Source organism: Lucilia cuprina, chromosome 5 (genome assembly GCF_022045245.1).
Source record: "Lucilia cuprina isolate Lc7/37 chromosome 5, ASM2204524v1, whole genome shotgun sequence".
Lineage (NCBI taxonomy): Eukaryota > Metazoa > Arthropoda > Insecta > Diptera > Calliphoridae > Lucilia > Lucilia cuprina.
Genome location: NC_060953.1, coordinates 2,815,879 through 2,836,097, shown reverse-complemented (window position 1 = coordinate 2,836,097; position 20,219 = coordinate 2,815,879). Strand labels below are relative to the sequence as shown.

Sequence of the window (20,219 nt, the reverse complement as noted above, 5' to 3'; positions counted from 1 at the left end):
GGCCATAGGTTACACTAAGGGCTGGACTGTAAACATAACTATAGTCTGGACTCTAAAATTGACTGTTGATAATTGACTAACGAGTAGACTAGCAAGATGTCTGAACTATTCTAGACTATATCGTCGAGAAAAGTCTGGTTTATAGACTCAACTACAGTCTGGTTAATAGTCATATACTAGACTATATTCTAAACCAAGGAATAGGTACAAGTCTGAACTAAAGACTACTCAAAGTCAGATCTGAAAATAACTTTTGAAAACTCTAGAAAACCCTCAAAAAAAAAACACAATCAAACTTAAAATGACCTTGCACCATAATACAGACACCCAAACTGGAAAGATTGAGAAAAAAACCGGAAACTATGGTGTGAGAGGAGGTGATTGAACACAAAACAGCAAAATGAAAAGGTTACAGTGCGTACAAGAACAAATATGAATACAAAATATTAAAAAAAAGAAAAACTATTAGCATGACTGTGAATGCTTCTTATCAGTTTTTTTGTCTATTTTTTTTGGGTTTTTTCTTGCTGTTGGCAATTTTGTTTGTGGCAGCTGGCTGGTGCTGTTCACTTGCGTACAAAATACTTATGCAATATTATTTTATAGCATTTAAATGGACTATACAACAGTAACAGAAGTAGATGAAGAACAAATAGTGAAAAATACAATTGCTATTTATTTCCTTTTATATTTCTATCAAAAATAGCTTTTTAAATTTATTAAGAGTTTATTGTTATTTTTGCTAAATGAAAAGGATTTTTAATTTCTTTCAAAAGCTTAAAAACTAAATATTTTTTAATAACTTATTTGCAATTTGTAGTTACAGCTTAAATACATTTCTTTATTTTATTTACTTATCGTTGGGCGGGGGGGTGTTTAAGAGAATGACTGATTCCTATTCATTGTGATAATCTCTCAAACCATTGTAATTCATAGATTGTAATCCCACAGCTGAGTGCGTACACAAGTGGGTGTTTAAATTGAATTTAATACGCATAAACGCCTGAGTATTTGTTTTATGAAAAATTACAATATTTTGCTTGCCTCCCCCTTTATTAAAGAAAACTCTAATATGGTTTAAAAAAGGGGATGATTTTTTTTATTACAAGTTTGAGATAATTTGTCTCAGTCGTTTGTTTAACGCTTTTACTGTTGAATGCTGAGATTTCTATTGCAATTTAAACGAATAATGTACGCATCAAGAAACATAATGATTCTATTTTCACTTTGTGTTCTTTATAAAACAACAATCTGACAGTTAACTTAAGTTCTTCTCATTCTCCAAACACCCAACCACCAACTCTGACAAAGTTTGTTAGAAATATAGATGACGATGATGATGTCTATTAGTCAAGGTTAAATAATGATGATGACTATAATAAACTAGACTGTAGATAAGACTATAGACTAGACTATAGACTTAACTACACTATATACTAGACTATTGATCAGACTATAGACTAGAATGTAGACTAGACTAAAGACAAGACTAGACTATAGACTAGACTATAGACTAGACTATAGACTAGACTATAGACTAGACTATAGACTAGACTATAGACTAGACTATAGACTAGACTATAGACTAGACTATAGACTAGACTATAGACTTGACTATAGACTTGACTATAGACTTGACTATAGACTAGTCTATAGACTAAACTATATACCAGACTACATACGATAACCTAGACTATAGGTTAGACTAGACTTTAGATTAGACTGCAAACTAAACTGTAGTTCAGTCTTTTGACTATTCTATAGGCTATACTATATTCTAAACTATAGACTAAAAGTACAGAATACACTAGAGACAAAACACTAGAATCGATTATGGATCAGATCAGTATCAGAAACAAGACATGATCCCTTACTACTGATAACATCTTAGAATTGTTGTTGAAAATAATCAAACACGTGTTTCTTTTAATTTTTTTAATACTTTTTTTCAAATTTATTTACTGGACATTATCACAAAAAATATACCAATCTATGCATTTAAGCGCATTTATATACTTAGATTTCTTCAAAATTTATTTAAGTTCCATATAGTACATATCGAGTAGAGTTCTATTTATATACTCCTCGGACAAAAATTCATCTGTTTTTGTTGTACCGATAGAAGCTTAATTTTTAGCTATTGGAAATTTTAGTTTGTGCAATTAAAACTTGACGACGACGGATTTAGCTGGAGCTTCTTAAAGATTTTAATTAAAACTTAATCCTTTGTAAGGAGTTTTCTCAGACGGCAGGTTCAACGGCTCCGTAACGTAACGGAGTTGGTCAAATAATATTAGGTGGTGCCTGGGCGGGCAACGCTAAAGTTGGTGAGGATTTGGCAGATTTTATGCAGCCATACGATGAAATGCCCGTACTATTGCTGCTGGGCGGTGAGGGAGGTGTTTCGGGACTGATAAGGGGAGTGCAGCCAAAATAACGCCAGGGGTGATACAAACTACCAGCATACATGGCCTGTAGTCGTGCCTGCAGATCCAGTGCAATAGTAGGATCTAGAGGATAGTGTGATAAAGCGGCGGGAAATACATTGGTAACACGCTGTGGCATATTTAAAGTCAACTCCAGAGGAGAACCAAAATTATATTTTTGTGAGGTTAAATTGGTTGGCGATTGTTGATGTTGATTCGAATGATGTTGTTTATGCCCCAGATGTGTTGTATTGTTGCCATTTATTTGAGAGTCTTTGGAGTTTTGTCCATTGTGGCTGTTGTTATTGCTTTGTCCCGCCGGCACTGGTGATTTATTAAGGGTTTTAGGTTTTCGTCTCGGTCGATATTTATAGTCGGGATGTTCTTTCATGTGTAGGGCTCTGTAATAAAAAAGAAAGAGATAGAGATAATATTGTTAATAATTTCTGGGGTATATGAGGTGAGTCATTTAATTTAAAAGTTTTATGATTTAATTGTAAATTATGATTTATAAATTGAATTAAAATGATGATAAGAATAAAAAAAACGTGTGTTCGCTTGTTTGTGTGGTTGTAAACACAAACATATAGAATATTTATGATTTTGATTCTAGCTTGAGTACAGTTATGTAAAAGAATGGATTTATTTGTTTCACAGTGGAAAAATAAACAAGCAGATTATAACAACATAATTAAGCAGATTAGAACATAATAGTCTAGTCTAAAGACTAGACTTTAAACTACACAATAGACTAGAATATAGACTAGACTATAGACTAGACTATAGACTAGACTATAGACTAGACTATAGACTAGACTATAGACTAGACTATAGACTAGACTATAGACTAGACTATAGACTAGACTATAGACTAGACTATAGACTAGACTATAGACTAGACTATAGACTAGACTATAGACTAGACTATAGACTAGACTATAGACTAGACTATAGACTAGACTATAGACTAGACTATAGACTAGACTATAGACTAGACTATAGACTAGACTATAGACTAGACTATAGACTGGACTATAGACTAGACTATAGACTAGACTATAGACTAGACTATAGACTAGACTATAGACTAGACTATAGACTAGACTATAGACTAGACAATAGACTAGACTATAGACTAGACTATAGACTAGATTATAGACTAGATTATAGACTAGATTATAGACTAGACTATAGACTAAACTAGACTATAGACTAAACTAGACTATAGACTAAACTAGACTGTAGACTAGACTATAGACTAGACTATAGGCTAGACTATAGACTAGACTAGACTAGACTAGACTATAGACTAGTCTATGGACTAGACTATAGTCTAGACGATACACTAGATTAGAATGCACTTAAAATAGACCACACAATAAACTAGATTATAGATTAGACTCTAGATTAATCAATTATTTACTTAATAGCCCCTTGTTATTTTAATATTCTGTAACACTTTGTTCTTTTAACTCTCTGTCTGTCGTATTTATTTACTTCGTTATCAATTGTAAACAGTATTAATTTCTTAAGCATTTATTGTTCAATTGAGACAATTGAATTCTTTCAGTCTAAATTTATTTCTAGATCCCCTGAGCACGTCTTATCTGAAAAATAAAAATCGAATAAATGTTTTTGTCAGAGATATGTTATGTTTGGTAAACACTGTCCAGGCGAAGAATCCTAAAACACACCTTTTTCTTTTTATAGTAAAACACACATAATTGTGGACAAATGTATATGTAACAGCAGACCAAAGAGATAATTGTACACTTAAAGAAATTTTTGTTTATTATGAAAGCAAATAGGGGAATATCATTGTTTTTTTCACTTTGTTATAGTCATTGTTTGTTTAAAAAAAATATTGAAATTCTTGTTTTTTAAACAATTAATTTTCTTTTTAAGACATTTTAAGCTGTAATAATCAATAAAAGGGATTATGACAGTTTAAATTAAGCATTTGTAAATAATATAAAAAAATAACGTTTGTTTTCAAAAAAAAATACATTATAAACAATTAATTTTAAACAATTATTATTTACTTATTAAATATAAAATAGCAAAAATTGTTTTTATTTATTTTTTGATAATTGATTAGAGTTGAGGGAAAAAAATGACACAACGGTGGCGTCTTTCTAATGCATGTGAAAACTATAGTATTGTGTTTTTTGTTCTTTATTTGTTTTATCCATTCTAAATTTAAACTGGCCATTTTGTTGGCGATGGCAATCCTAGTCCTGTATAAGCGTTTTCTAATACAAATTATGAGTGTTTCTCTAACACACTTTTAACGTATGTTTGCCAAAGATATGAAAAAAGTAATTGTTCTGTTTGTGTAAAAACAAAGAAAGAAAAAAACTGTAATGTAGAGAATTTCATAGCTTCGGAACTTTCGTAGAGTTCCGCGATATTTGAATAAGGTAGGAAATGAACCAAGATTTGCAACGATAGTGGTTCTTTAACAAGAGCAGCTAAGCAATAATGCAGCATAGTTACTTATTTAGTAAGTTAGTTAGTTAGTTACTTAGTTAGTAAGTTAGTACGTTAGTGAGTTAGTAAGTAAGTTAGTAAATTAGTGAGTAAGTCAGTAAGTTAGCAAGTTTTTTTTCATTTGGACCAGCACTAAGGGGATGACCCCTACTTATGCGAAGCATTGTGTTGGAACTGGGAAAATAGGTTGTGGTAAGCAGGAAGTTTATTGCACATACGAACAGTGCTGCTGAAGAATTTTCTCTGTAATGCGTTGTCCGGTCCACTGGCCAATCTACAACAAATGGGTGTGTTACGCAAGAATATACGGGTATCGGGAACAAGTTCCCTAATTTCAAAGGAACACATTCCATTGTAGTATCGATAGAACAATGAAATAAACACCACGTTGCGACGGTCGAGTAGCTCTAAAATAGACTTCGAAACTCCGGCCCATACATGAGAGTTGTATTCCATTTTCGGATCAGATGGATTGAAGTATGTCTTACAACGTTTCAAAAAACCGAGACACTTGAATGCTTCACTCGATACTTGAAAAATGTATTTAGTCCAGCGGACATTGCACTGAATTTTCATACCCAGAACATCAATAGATTCTGATTCCTTAATAATTACACCACCTATATACATATATATAGATGGAACAATAGTATCTGCAAAGCATTGAGTCTTACGGGCGTTAAAATCGACTCTATTAACACGACCCCACTCAGAGATTTTTATCAAGTCGTGAATAAGCGATTCATTCATATTGCGCCTCATTGCCCCAATCTCTAGAGGGCTTGGTCTACGATTGAATGAATAAGAATAACAGATACTGCTGTCATCCACAAAAAAGTAGATAGAGTTGGAAGTTTGACATAGAAGATCATTTATAAAGATAAGAAATAGCGTAGAGGAAAGAACGGAGCCTTGCGGTAACCCTGAACTTAATCTTGAACTCGTTTGATGAGATCCCATCTATAACAACTCGTTTAGTGCGATCTCTGAGAAAACTCAAAATAAATCGAGAGAAGTTATTAACGACATCAAATGCAATTAGTTTTGATACAAGTGCACCATACCACACTTTCTCAGACGCCTTTGAAATATCTAGAGCCAAAACTTTACTTTCGCCAAAATGGTGAATGGAATAACACTATTTCTCCGAAAGGAAGGCTAGCAAGTCTTCCGTAGAGCGACCTCTACGAAAGCCATACTGGCTGTAGTTAAGTAAATTGTTGGTCTCCAAATATTTGACAAGATGGTAATTGACCATATTTTCCATAACTTTAGAAAGTGCTGAGTGCTATGTCTTAAGAAGACACTTTAACAAGACTAAGTTTCACAGTTATTATCTTTCTTTAAAAAGGCCAATTTAAGGAAAGGAATAATAGTGGAACATTGACTTAAATCCAAATTTCACTAAAAAAGCCGTTTGAAAAAAATTGTGGCCCTTTTCAAATATCTCAAAGTATTTCTAGTATTTTCTTATAGGAAAAAATTCTAAAATCATACAATAGATTTTCATTGTTTTCGAAAAAAAACTATTATTTACCATTGTAGTCATTTGTATTAGCCCCCACTCTCTATCTCTTTCTCCCTCCCTCCTTAGCAACTAATTTATAAATTCATTTTGAATTCTCACACACTTTCTCTCTCTCAAACTCACCTCAAACGTTTGGCCTCATCAATGAATGGTCGCTTTTGTCCTTCAGTCAAAAGTTTCCATTCAGCACCCAAACGTTTTGATATCTCAGAATTGTGCATTTTTGGATTATCTTGTGCCATTTTGCGTCGTTGTCCTCTGGACCAAACCATAAAGGCATTCATAGGTCTTTTAATATGGTCGTTATGATGAATGCTGGTATTATTGTGATTGTGATTGTTGCTGCTGCTACTGCTGTTGTTGTTGTTGGCATTACTACCACATGTGTTATTGTTGCTGTTACTATTGATATGTCCATTGTTTAGATGTAGTGTATGTTGTAAAATATTTGTTGTTGGATCACTTGAATTATTGGGTGACATTGTTAATGTATTGTAATTGTTGTTGCTACTACCACTACTGCTAAGAATTGGCGAAGAGCTTGATTGTTTCTGATGTGATATACTGCTGCTACTGCTGGTCGTCATATTAACAATTGATCCGGCCAGTTGTGGCGATAGACTTTGACGCAATTGCTCCTGTTGATGTTGATGTAAAATTGCACAAAATGTTGACATTGTGGAGGTTGATTGTGAAGGAATTTAATGTGGAATTATTGCAAATTTCTTTAAATGAAGATTTTGTTGTTTGTTAAATCTAAAAAATAAAAATTTATAAAATTAGCAAGAATTTACTATTATAACTTTTTGTTATTGTTTCATGTTTTTAATCTAATTTACTTTCTTATTTTTTTTCTTTTTAGATAATTATAATTTAAATGTTAAGTGAAAATCTCAAGACAAACGCGATTTTCCTTATTCAACTTCATTAGCTGAAAATGTAGTACAGGTAAGTGATTTAATAATTACTTATTGCCTTACGATCGATTATTAACTGTTAGGGAAAACTTTCTTAAAAAAAGAAAACTTTGTAACTTCTAGAATACACTTTTTATAAGCAACGGAAAACTGTCTTAAGAAGACAATTTTCTAGAGGAAAACTGTCTTAAGAAGACAAAAAAAGTGTCTTCTTAAGACATTTTTCCTATTGAAAAGCATCTTCTTAAGTCATTCTTCCTATAGAAAAGTATCTTCTTAAGACACTTTTCTAAACGAAAACTATCTTAAGAAGATACTTTTCTGTAGGAAAACTGTCTTAAGAAGATACTTTTCTATAGGAAGAATGACTTAAGAAGATGCTTTTCTATAGGAAAACTGTCTTAAGAAGGCACTTTTCTATACGAAAACTGTCTTAAGAAGACATTTTTCTATACGAAAACTGTCTTAAGAAGACACTTTTCTATACGAAAACTGCCTAAGAAGACACTTTTCTATACGAAAACTGCCTAAGAAGATACTTTTCTTTACGAAAACTGCCTAAGAAGACACTTTTCTATACGAAAACTGTCTTAAGAAGACACTTTTCTATACGAAAACTGTCTTAAGAAGACACTTTTCTATACGAAAACTGTCTTAAGAAGACACTTTTCTATAGGAAAACTGTCTTAAGAAGACACTTTTCTATAGGAAAACACACTTTTCTATAGGAAAACTGTCTTAAGAAGACACTTTTCTATACGAAAACTGTCTTAAGAAGATACTTTTCTATATGAAAACTGTCTTAAGATGACACTTTTCTATAAGAAAACTATCTTAAGAAGACACTTTTCTATACGAAAAATGTCTTAAGAAGACACTTTTCTATACGAAAAATGTCTTAAGAAGATACTTTTCTATAGAAAAAATGACTTTAGAAGATGCTTTTATATAGGAAAACTGTCTTGAGAAGATACTTTTCTGTAGGAAAATTTTCTTAAGAAGATACTTTTCTATAGGAAAACTGTTTTAAAAAGACACTTTTCTATAGGAAAACTGTTTTAAAAAGACACTTGTCTATAGGAAAACTGTCTTAAGAAGACACTTTTCTATATGAAAACTGTCTTAAGAAGACACTTTTCTGTAGGAAAACTGTCTTAAGAAGACACTTTTCTATAGGAAAACTGTCTTATGAAGACACTTTTCTATATGAAAACTGTCTTAAGAAAGCACTATTCCATACGAAAAACTTTTTTAAGAAGACACTTTTCTATACGAAAACAGTGTTGAAAAGGCACCTCTCTATAGGAAAACTGCTCTAAATGAAACTTTTATAATAGAAACCTGATTCCAGAAAGTACTTTACTATAGTAAAATTTTATTTGAAAGTGATTTTTCTATTGGAAAGCAATGTGCGGAAGATGCTTCTCTATTAGAAAACTTTTGCACAATGAAACTTTCTTATCAGATTGAACAGATATCAGTCGTAGTTTTCATTAAAAAACTCTTCTTCTAAACCTCCGGGGGAGGCGTTGAGTTCTATTTACTTCAGCTAGGCTAGAAATTGGAACGCTCTAGGGTTTGGAACGTGGCCTAGGGGTATGTATTTTTATGTAACAGATCTTAATTGTCTAATTAACTAGATATTAACATTCGGGGCTTTAAGTCAATATGTTGGCATCACTTTCCGCTGAATTTTGAAAACCTATTGAAAATTTGATCCGTAATCCAAGTTTATTCGGAAAACCTTTGGGGTTTAACTTGTTTGTAAATCAAAACATCAGAAGTCGCCCCTGATTAATTTGGCTTGGTAGTACAAAACTGTGTTTAAACTTAGAGCCTTTTGTTAGGATTTAAAACTTAAGTTCAAATACCGTCGGGAAGTTTGATCATTATTATAGATCCAAAATTGTTGGGATCGCTGTTTTTACTTAAAAAATAGTTTAAATAATTTATAATTTTAAAAAGATTATTAAAAAAACAGGAAATTGTGATCCAGCTCTTACCTTTTTTTCATTCGGGAAAAGGTTTAACTTTTAGGAATTGCTCAAGATAACTTAATGTCGAAAAGGTAATCAGTCCACTGAGGGTATTTTTTGTTTAAAAACTTTAAATTATTATTAAAAGAAAAGCTCTTTTTTTAATAAATTCTTTTGTTATAAATTATTTATTTACACTTATTTTTTTACAAATTTCTTTCATAAAAAATACGTTTAATTGCACAAATGTTTAGTTTAATTTTTTGTTTAAAAATCGTTAAATTTTAAATATTTAAAAATTTTCTTATAACAATGATGACTTTTTTAAGTTTTTTATTTTTTTATTATTAAATTTTATTTTTTTATTCTTAAATTTAAATTTTTTTAATAATTTCCTGCGAAAAAAAAATCCGCTAAAATTTCCTTAAATGTCCGTTAGCGCGTTGTGTCATGCGAAACTTTCAAGTGAAAAACACGAAATGATATTTATTGTGGTTGTGTCCCCGGAATGTGTAACAAACTGACTGTGAAGTTTTTATTAGAGCATTGCTGTTCGGCTCAGCCATTTAGCTCCTCTATGTTTATGCTCATATACCAACAAACAAACCACCACTTTATAGTTGTTGTTAATAAAAAAAAAAAGAAAAACAAAAATAGTTGTGGGTTTAATGTTGTTGTTGTTGGTATTGGTGTAATCAAACACCCTTTTTCTATATTTTACTTCCAGAGTGTAGAGTTTTAGTGGCATATACTTGTTGTAGTTGTAGTAAAAAAAGTTTTGTTTATTTTGTCTTTATATACATGTGTGTGTGTGTGTGTTTGGTTCAAAAAGGACGACTTGGTTTTTGTTGTGTTTGTAGAGAAACCGCGAAATGTTTTTTTGTTTGGTTAACTTTTTGTTTCTCTTTATCATTTGATAATGTAGAGCTATTTTTCTTATTGTTTGTGTAACAGTGTATCTGTTCATATGTATGTGTTAGTGTTAGGAGTCTTCTATTTATTTGTGTGTGTAACGAAGGATTAGAAATCTTGATTTGTATTGGTATTTCTCAGTATTGTTGTACAACTTTTTATTGGTTTATTATTATTGTTTTTCCTTTTATTGTGTGGAATTGTTGTTGCTGATGTTGTTGTTGTTGTTGTTGCTTTTATTAAAATATCACTGTTATCTGTCTTTTGGTATTCTTATCATTTGAATTTTATCATAAAGACTGCTAACAAACATTGTTGCAAACATAAATAACAATAAACAAATAATATGCAAAACAGTGTGGTCGAAGTGTTTGGAAAAAAGCAGTAGTTTTAGTTTGTTATTGTTTTAGGCAATTCAGCTGTTGCTTTTTACAATTCAGCTAAATATTTTTATTCCTTAAAGTAAAAGAACATTGAAAAATTCAAGAAAATCTTATTCAGTTAATGATTATAGCAATTCAGCTTGTAAATAAAGTGTGCATATTAATAAAAATTAAAATTTTAATTAAATAACTAATTCAGCCATTCTTTCTTAATTCAGCTGAGCAATTTTATTTAAAACTTAATAAATTAAACATTTTGTGTTAAACTTTCTGTATTCAGCTGCTGTTTTTCACAATTCAGCTAAGTAATTTTCTTGCTAAAAGATTAATAACTTAAAAAATAAAGAAATCTTAATTCAGCTAATGATTTTCACAATTCAGCTAAGTTATTTTGTAGATATTTAAAAAAATATACATTTTATATAAATTTTTCAATGCAGTGGTTTTTTTCCACAATTCAGCTAAAAAAAGTTTAAGAAATCTTAATTCAACTGAATTAATTTCTAGAAATTTGATTAAAATGAGTTTTATATAAAAATTTCTAATTCAGCTGCAATTTTCCACAAATCAGCAAAGTATTTTTCTCTGCAAAGTGATGAAAAACTTAAAAAGTTAAAAAAATCCTAATTCAGCTAATGATTTTTACAATTCAGCTGAGTTATTTTATTATTAAAATAGGCATTTTATACAAAATTTTGCACATCAGCAGTTTTTTCCACAATTCAGCTAAAATAAGTTTAAAAATCTCAATTCAGCTAATGATTTTAACAATTCAGCTGAATTAATTTGTAAAAAATTTATTAAAATAAGTTTTATATAAAAATTTCTTATTCAGCTGCTATTTTTCAATTCAGCTGCTTTTTTTTCACAATTTAGCAAAATATTTATCTTGCAAAATGATTAACAACTTAAAAAAGTTTAAGAAACCTTAATTCAGTTAAGATTTTCACAATTCAGCTGAGTTATTTTGTAGAAATTTTAATAAATTACGCATTTTATATAAAATTTTTCAATTCAGATGCTATTTTCCACAATTCAGCTAAGTATTTTTGTTGCTAAAAAGCAAATCATTTCATAATGCTTAAGAAAATACAATTCAGAAAATACAATACAATGAATTTTACAATTCAGCTAAGTAATTTTATTGAAAATTAACAAAATTAATAATTGTATTTTTAAATAACCAATTCAGCTTCAGTTTTTTTACAATTCAGCTAAGATTTTCACAATTCAGCTGAGTTATTTTGTAGAAATTTGTAAAAATGAGTAATTTACTCATTTTATAAAAAAGTATATTTGTTGCTAAGTATATTTGTTGCTAAAAAGAAAATATGTTAAAAATGCTTAAAAAATCCTATTCAGCTAACAAATTTTTCAATTCAGCTAAAGTAATTTTATTGAAATTAACAAAATTACAAATTGTATTTTTAAATAACCAATTCAGCTTCACTTTTTTACAATTCAGCTACGATTTTCACAATTCAGCTGAGTTATTTTGCAGAAATTTTAATAAATTACGCATTTTATATAATTTTTTTTAATTCAGCTGCTATTTTCCACAATTCAGCCAAGTATTTTTGTTGCTAAAAAGCAAATATATTAAAAATGCTTAAAAAAACATATTCAGCTAATGAATTTTACAATTCAGCTAAGTAATTTTATTGAAATTAACAAAATTACAAATTGTATTTTTAAATAACCAATTCAGCTTCACTTTTTTACAATTCAGCTACGATTTTCAAAATTCAGCTGAGTTATTTTGCAGAAATTTTAATAAATTACGCATTTTATATAATTTTTTTTTAATTCAGCTGCTATTTTCCACAATTCAGCTAAGTATTTTTGTTGCTAAAAAGCAAATATATTAAAAATGCTTAAAAAAACATATTCAGCTAATGAATTTTACAATTCAGCTAATGAATTTTATAATTCAGCTAATGTATTTTACAATTCAGCTGATCAAATATGCTAAATTTAATAACTTAGTTTTAAATAACCAATACAGCTTCAGTTTTTATACAATTCAGATAAGATTTTTGCAATTCAGCAAAAAATTTTTTTAATTTGTAATAAAATAGAAATTTTTTTTATAAAAATTTCAAATTCAGCTGCTATTTTTCAAAATTCATCTTCAGTTTTTTACAATTAAGCTAAAAACTTTTAAAGATAATTTAATAAATTTTGTAATAATTTTTTTATTAAAAAAAGCACTAAATTGTTAACATTGAAAGTTAAAAGAAAATACCTTTACTAATAACAAAAGTATAGCAGTGTTTATTATTGTTGTTGTTGTTGTATTTATTTAACGATTTGCCAACCACAATACATATGTGTGTACACATGTGCTAGTAGAGGTTGTAAATAAAGACAACACACACGTATTCTTAAAAAAAAAAACAAAAACAAAAGCACGATATTTTTAATATGTATTGATCGTTTATTGAATTCGTTTATAAACATCGTTTCACAACACGTGCTTTTTTTTGTTGGGGAAAAAGGAGATAAAAGGAGACAAAGTATTTGTGGTTTTCTTGTGTTATCAAAGGTGGATTGTTAAAGAGCGAGAAGAGCATAAGCTAGTGTTAAGAAAAAAACTAGAGTTTTGTTATTTAAATGTGAAATTTCTCACATTAAAAAAGAGTTATAAATTAAATATAAAAATTGTTTATTAAAAAGATATTAACAAAATTTAAAATTTTTAATATTAAGGCGCATGTTGCTTATTCTTTCATTTTTACACTCTAAGTCTCTACAAATTAAATAAAAAATTGGAGAGTTTTATTTCCTAATTTGATTTCAGGCAATAATAACAACAACCACAAAAAGGTTACTCCAACCACTTGCTGTAGTTGTTGTAAAAATACAAGACAAATAATACACACAAAAACCACACAATAAAATCAAAGGAAATCCCCCTTTTACAATAAAATCTTAACAAATGAAAATGGCAGTTGTTTGGGAATTTGTATATGTTTTTTTTGTTCTCCCTATACAATATCTGTGAATCGCTGTGAAAGTGTGTGTGTGTTATGCTGCCCCCTTTCTTCCTCCACAATTCCCAAATGCTCTTACGCGCATGCTTTTAATTTTAGGGCAATTTGGCCAATAGCGTACACAAAGGCACCGAAGCAGTTAAATTGATAAAAATGACATTTTAGCAGTTTCCATAACACAACACCTCACCTCATCAACATCGCAGCAGTAGTTGAAAGTCCCCACAACAATTTTCCGTGTTTAAAAAGGGAAGTATGTGTATGTGTGTGTATGTACAACTGTAATTGTTGTACCATTCCGTAGTAGTAATATGCAACGGATGTGAAAATCTGTATGAATGTGTATATGTGTAGGAGTAAATTAATACTTCCAAGTCTTTTGAGAAGACGATACAACAACAAAAATTATAATGATTGAAAAGTATGCATGCTTTTGTGTCTATACAAAGCAGCTTTTTATATACATATGTATGTGTATGTATGTATGTATTGAAAATATAAACATTTTTATTGCAAAATTTCGTATAAAACTTGTTGCAAATATACATTTTTCATTACATGTATAGAAATAATTGATAATGACACCTTATGTGACACATTCGTTCAAACATATTTTTACACTTAATCTGTAACACATGTGTGTGTGTGTATGTATATGAAAGCCACAAATCTCAGTTGTAGGAGAAAAAACAACGATTTGAAAGAGTTGAATTTAAGTTGGAAAAGCCCGACTTTTTAAATTCAAAAGTCTTCATTGAGCAGAGATCTCCGGCAAACTTTCCAAAGAAATTTCTTTAAAGAAAATTTAGCTTTTTAAGACATTTTTCAAAGGATAATTAACTTCACAATATAAAACTGATCAGCTTTTTTAAAAGGTCCGAGAAGACCTTTTTTTAAAAAGAAAACTTTCTTATGAAGGTTGTTCTAATGGAAACTATTTTGAAACCCCCCTTCTTCTAAAGATACTGTCAAAAAGACATTTTTCGAAAGAATAGAGTTCTTTCCATAAAAAGAAACTCTTTCAAGAAGTCAAAAACTATTCCGGGTATACACTTCTCAAGAAAACTGTAGCAAAACAGAAACTTACAAATGAAACTGTTACCAGAAGACTCTTTTCTAAAGAAAACTTCTACGAGAAGTAGTTTCTAAAGAACTTTTCCCGGAAGACCTTTCTAAAGAAAACTTATTCGAAAAGACTGCCTCTTAGAAAGACTCTTTATTAAAGAAATCTTCCCCGCGAGAGAGAAAACTTTACGTTTAAGATACTTCTAAAGAAAACTGCCTCCAGAAAACACTTTGAAATAAAACTGTCTTGAGAAATGTATTTTTTAAAGAAAACTTCTCAACAAGATGACTAAAGACGACTTTCCTAAAAGATTTCTAAACATCTTGCTAAACAACTTTTCCGTAAAGACACTTCTTAAGAAAACTTCCTCAAAAAGTCACTTTCAAATAAAACTGCCTCAAGAAAACTTTTCCAGGAATTCGTTTCTAAAAGATTTCTTAACATTTAAGAAACTATTTCGTGGAGACACTGTTGAGGAAGACACTGTCTAAAGAAGATATTGTTCTATCGAAATCTCTCTAAGATTACACTGTTCTCTAGAAAACTTTCTTTTGAAAACTGTCCAAAGAAGACAATCTTTATAGAAAACATTCCAGCCTGTTTAAAGGAGACACTGTTCTATAAAAAACAATCTAAAAAGACACTGTTCTATAGAAAACTGTCTAAAAGTCATTATTCTATTAAAAACTGTCTTGAAACAAATTGTTCTATAGAAAACTGTATAAAAAGACTCTGTTCTATAGAAAACTGTCTAAAATGTTATTATTCAATTGAAAACTGTCTACAAACACATTGTTTTATAGAAAATTGTCTAAAAAGACTCTGTTCTATAGAAAACTGTCTAAGAAAACAATGTTATATAGAAAACTGTTTAAAAAGTCGTATTTCTACAATAAACTGTCTAAAGTAAACACTTTGTTTCGAGATGATCGAAATCTATCTAAGATTACACTGTTCTTTAGAAAACTGTCTAAAGATTACACTTTTCTCAAGGAAACCGTCTAAGGAAGACACTTGTCTACTTCAAGAAAACAGTACAGTCAGTGTAGAGAAGACACTGTTCTACAGAAAACTGTCTTAAAAGACATTATTGTATAGAAAACTGTCTAGAAACGCTTTGTTCTACAGAAAACTGTTTAAGAAAACAATGTTGTTTAGAAAACTGTTCAAAATGTCACTGTTCTATAATAAACTGTCTAAAGAAAACACTGTTCTATAAAAACTCTTCTGTTTTTGAATTACCATGTAAAAATTTCTTTTCTATAGAAAACTGACTTTCGAAGAAAATGTTCTAAACCAGACAATTTTCTAAAAATACACTGACGAAAGAGAAATTGTTTTATAGACAACTTTTTAGAACCAGACTGTTCCTTAAAAAAGTTTACGTTTTCTATTGGAAATTGTCTAAAAAGAAAAGATTTGCTAAAAAATTGTTTAAAAATACACTGCGCTATACAAAATTGTCTCAAGAAGACACTGTTTTATAGAAAATTGTCTCAAGTGACAATATTTTATAGAAGAACTGACTCAAAAGATAATATTTAATGATGAAAAACTATCTAAAGATACAATGTTCTATACAAAACTGCTTAATAAAAATATTGTTTTATAGAAAACTTGCCTAAAAAAGACACTGTTCTATAGAAAACTTTATAAAGTAATTATTAATTCATTATTTTGATTCTTTTACAAATCTGTTCTTATAAATTATAGGTAAATTTCTGACAAATGAAACCCAAAAAGAACTCAAAACTTTATATCCTGGTTATAATAAACTGCAATTGAAAATGTTCTCTACGAACAAACCTTGAATTAAAAATCATTTAAATGACTTTCAAATACATACATACATCTCTCTTTAAACTATCAATTTCAATACCCAAAATGAAAATGATTACTCTCAAGAAATCAAATCAAATTTCTTCTGACTTATAAAGGACACACAGGACACTTATTCATTTGGTAACTGGCCACAATTATGAAATGACAATGATGATGCATACAAACAACACTAGCTATAAAGAAGAAAATACCACCCCAGACACTCGTATTCCAAAGCCAGCACTTGTTTGCATTTGAGTCCTTTAACCAATGTTTGTTGTAGTGTTTTAACACAGTAGTTAGTTAGTGTATTTAAGGATTTAATGGCCATTATCTGTGTATGAAAATTATGCCAACATTATTATTATTTTTTGTTGTTGTTTTTGTTCATTTTTTTTGCTCCTGAAAAAAAGGCAAAAATATTCTTTCTGTTTGTTTGTTGTTGTTGCTGTTGTTGCTACTAACAGTGTGAGTGTAAAAGTCATTTAGCTAATGCCCAAATTTATTGTTTGAAAACAAGTCCATATTTCAGGCTTTGTTGCAAAATTTTTAGTGTGAACAGTCAGCACAATGAAAATATACTTAAACAGTGTATGAAATGGATCCAAAAAAAAGAACAAACTCACTTTTTAATTGTGTGCAATCTTCCTTGATTTTCTCTCATTTTAATTTTATTGTCATCTTAATTTATTTGTAGGTTTGGGATAAAGGTCCTTTTTTTATCACAAAACTTTCTTTTATAGAGAAAAGTATTGTTATTTTCATCGTATAACAATTATACTGATTTAGCAAAATACATTTTTGTAATTAAATGAAATTAATACGAAAATTGTAGAGAAAAAGTACAAATAAATTATTTAAAATCATAATAATTATAAATGGATAATAACGGTTGTTAATAATAATTAACATTTAATTATAATTTTAATAAAATATTTATTAAAATTTTTCTATTATTTTTCTATTTGAAAACTGTCTTCCAAAAGAAGACACTTTTTCTAAACGAAAACTGTCTTCCAAAAGAAGACACTTTTTCTAAACGAAAACTGTCTTCCAAAAGAAGACACTTTTTCTAAAAGAAAACTGTCTTTCAAAAGAAGACACTTTTTCTAAAAGAAAACTGTCTTTCAAAAGAAGACACTTTTTCTAAAAGAAAACTGTCTTCCAAAAGAAGACACTTTTCTATACGAAAACTGTCTTCCAAAAGAAGACACTTTTTCTAAACGAAAACTGTCTTCCAAAAGAAGACACTTTTTTCTAAACGAAAACTGTCTTCCAAAAGAAGACACTTTTTTCTAAACGAAAACTGTCTTCCAAAAGAAGACACTTTTTCTAAACGAAAACTGTCTTCCAAAAGAAGACACTTTTTCTATACGAAAACTGTCTTCCAAAAGAAGACACTTTTCTATACGAAAACTGTCTTCCAAAAGAAGACACTTTTCTATACGAAAACTGTCTTCCAAAAGAAGACACTTTTCCTAAACGAAAACTGTCTTCCTACAGAAGACACTTTTTCTATATGAAAACTGTCTTCCAAAAGAAGACACTTTTTCTATACGAAAACTGTCTTCCAAAAGAAGACACTTTTTCTATACGAAAACTGTCTTCCAAAAGAAGACACTTTTTCTAAACGAAAACTGTCTTCCAAAAGAATACACTTTTTCTAAACGAAAACTGTCTTCCAAAAGAAGACACTTCTTCTAAACGAAAACTGTCTTCCAAAAGAAGACACTTCTTCTAAACGAAAACTGTCTTCCAAAAGAAGACACTTCTTCTAAACGAAAACTGTCTTCCAAAAGAAGACACTTCTTCTAAACGAAAACTGTCTTCCAAAAGAAGACACTTCTTCTAAACGAAAACTGTCTTCCAAAAGAAGACACTTCTTCTAAACGAAAACTGTCTTCCAAAAGAAGACACTTTTTCTAAACGAAAACTGTCTTCCAAAAGAAGACACTTTTTCTAAACGAAAACTGTCTTCCAAAAGAAGACACTTCTTCTAAACGAAAACTGTCTTCCAAAAGAAGACACTTCTTCTAAACGAAAACTGTCTTCCAAAAGAAGACACTTCTTCTAAACGAAAACTGTCTTCCAAAAGAAGACACTTCTTCTAAACGAAAACTGTCTTCCAAAAGAAGACACTTTTTCTAAACGAAAACTGTCTTCCAAAAAAAAGACACTTTTCTATACGAAAACTGTCTTCCAAAAAGAAGACACTTTTTCTAAACGAAAACTGTCTTCCAAAAGAAGACACTTTTTCTAAACGAAAACTGTCTTCCAAAAAGAAGACACTTTTCTATACGAAAACTGTCTTCCAAAAAGAAGACACTTTTCTATACGAAAACTGTCTTCCAAAAAGAAGACACTTTTCTATACGAAAACTGTCTTCCAAAAAGAAGACACTTTTCTATACGAAAACTGTCTTCCAAAAAGAAGACACTTTTCTATACGAAAACTGTCTTCCAAAAAGAAGACACTTTTCTATACGAAAACTGTCTTCCAAAAAGAAGACACTTTTCTATACGAAAACTGTCTTCCAAAAAGAAGACACTTTTCTATACGAAAACTGTCTTCCAAAAAGAAGACACTTTTCTATACGAAAACTGTCTTCCAAAAAGAAGACACTTTTCTATACGAAAACTGTCTTCCAAAAAGAAGACACTTTTCTATACGAAAACTGTCTTCCAAAAAGAAGACACTTTTCTATACGAAAACTGTCTTCCAAAAAGAAGACACTTTTCTATACGAAAAACTGTCTTCCAAAAAGAAGACACTTTTCTATACGAAAACTGTCTTCCAAAAAGAAGACACTTTTCTATACGAAAACTGTCTTCCAAAAAGAAGACACTTTTCTATACGAAAACTGTCTTCCAAAAAGAAGACACTTTTCTATACGAAAACTGTCTTCCAAAAGAAGACACTTTTCTATACGAAAACTGTCTTCCAAAAGAAGACACTTTTCTATACGAAAACTGTCTTCCAAAAGAAGACACTTTTTCGATACGAAAACTGCCTTCCAAAAGAAGACACTATTCTATACGAAAACTGTGTTCTATATGAAAACACTTTTCTATATTAAAACTGTGTTCTATAGGAAGACAATTTTCTATATGAAAAATGTCTTCTATTAAAGATTCTATTGTTGGAATATATTAAGATTTTGTGGATTATAAAACATTGTCCTTAGCCAAGCACTGAACCATTGTTATTTAATAAAGGTTGCGCCACCTGCATGTCACATTTAACGTTGGAATACCTTTCATCTGACAAACAGGGTGTCCACATTTTATTAGGTTTTTAGTCAGTTTTTTGAGTCAATATTTGCCGGGGTTGTGAAGTGGACTAATCAATAGGATAAGAGTGTTGGGAAGAAACTTCTACTTTATGACTTCAATAAGAGAGGGCGCTGCTGGAGATTTTTAAGTTCAGTGATTAAAGGTAATACAGTGTTCTGTGTTAAAGTGTTTGGTAAATCAGTGTTCAAACTGCCAGGTTTAGGTAATGTTTGCCTCTGTGGTGTTACTTTTGAACCCATTTAATTGGTCTTATTTTAAAGGTAATGTGGACATATTATATATCATTAGATAGGTAATGATGTGTACTTTTATACGGTATTATTGTAATTAATTTGCCCAACAATTTATAGAAGTCTTTTAACGAAATAATATATAAATAGAAAAATCCTAATCTGACAAAAAATTTACATGAAA

At 29.8% G+C, this 20,219-nt stretch overlaps 1 protein-coding gene and 1 long non-coding RNA gene across 2 annotated transcripts in view; one reads left to right on the top strand and one right to left on the bottom strand.

The window, feature by feature from the left end:
- Positions 1 to 1,930: 1,930 nt before the first annotated feature.
- LOC111675228 (transcription factor Sox-14) lies at positions 1,931 to 9,515 on the bottom strand. Its single transcript, XM_023435955.2, has 3 exons — positions 9,365 to 9,515; positions 6,568 to 7,200; positions 1,931 to 2,827 (listed from the first exon to the last, which is right to left on the bottom strand). Exons 2-3 carry the CDS (start codon positions 7,119 to 7,121, stop codon positions 2,284 to 2,286), a joined length of 1,098 nt encoding a protein of 365 aa, XP_023291723.2. The 5' UTR covers positions 7,122 to 7,200; positions 9,365 to 9,515; the 3' UTR covers positions 1,931 to 2,283.
- Positions 7,306 to 20,219, top strand: part of LOC124420079 — a 74,673-nt gene continuing 61,759 nt past the window's right edge. The window contains exon 1 of the long non-coding RNA XR_006941016.1: positions 7,306 to 7,392. This is a non-coding gene — a long non-coding RNA (uncharacterized LOC124420079). The remainder of the gene's footprint in view (positions 7,393 to 20,219) is intronic.

Coding starts and splice junctions, on each gene's coding strand:
- LOC111675228 (XM_023435955.2), bottom strand. CDS start 7,121: ATGTCAACATTTTGTGCAATTTTACATCAACATCAACAGGAGCAATTG. Junction 2,828..6,567: donor GATGAGGCCAAACGTTTGAG/GTGAGTTTGAGA, acceptor TTTTTATTACAG/AGCCCTACACATGAAAGAAC.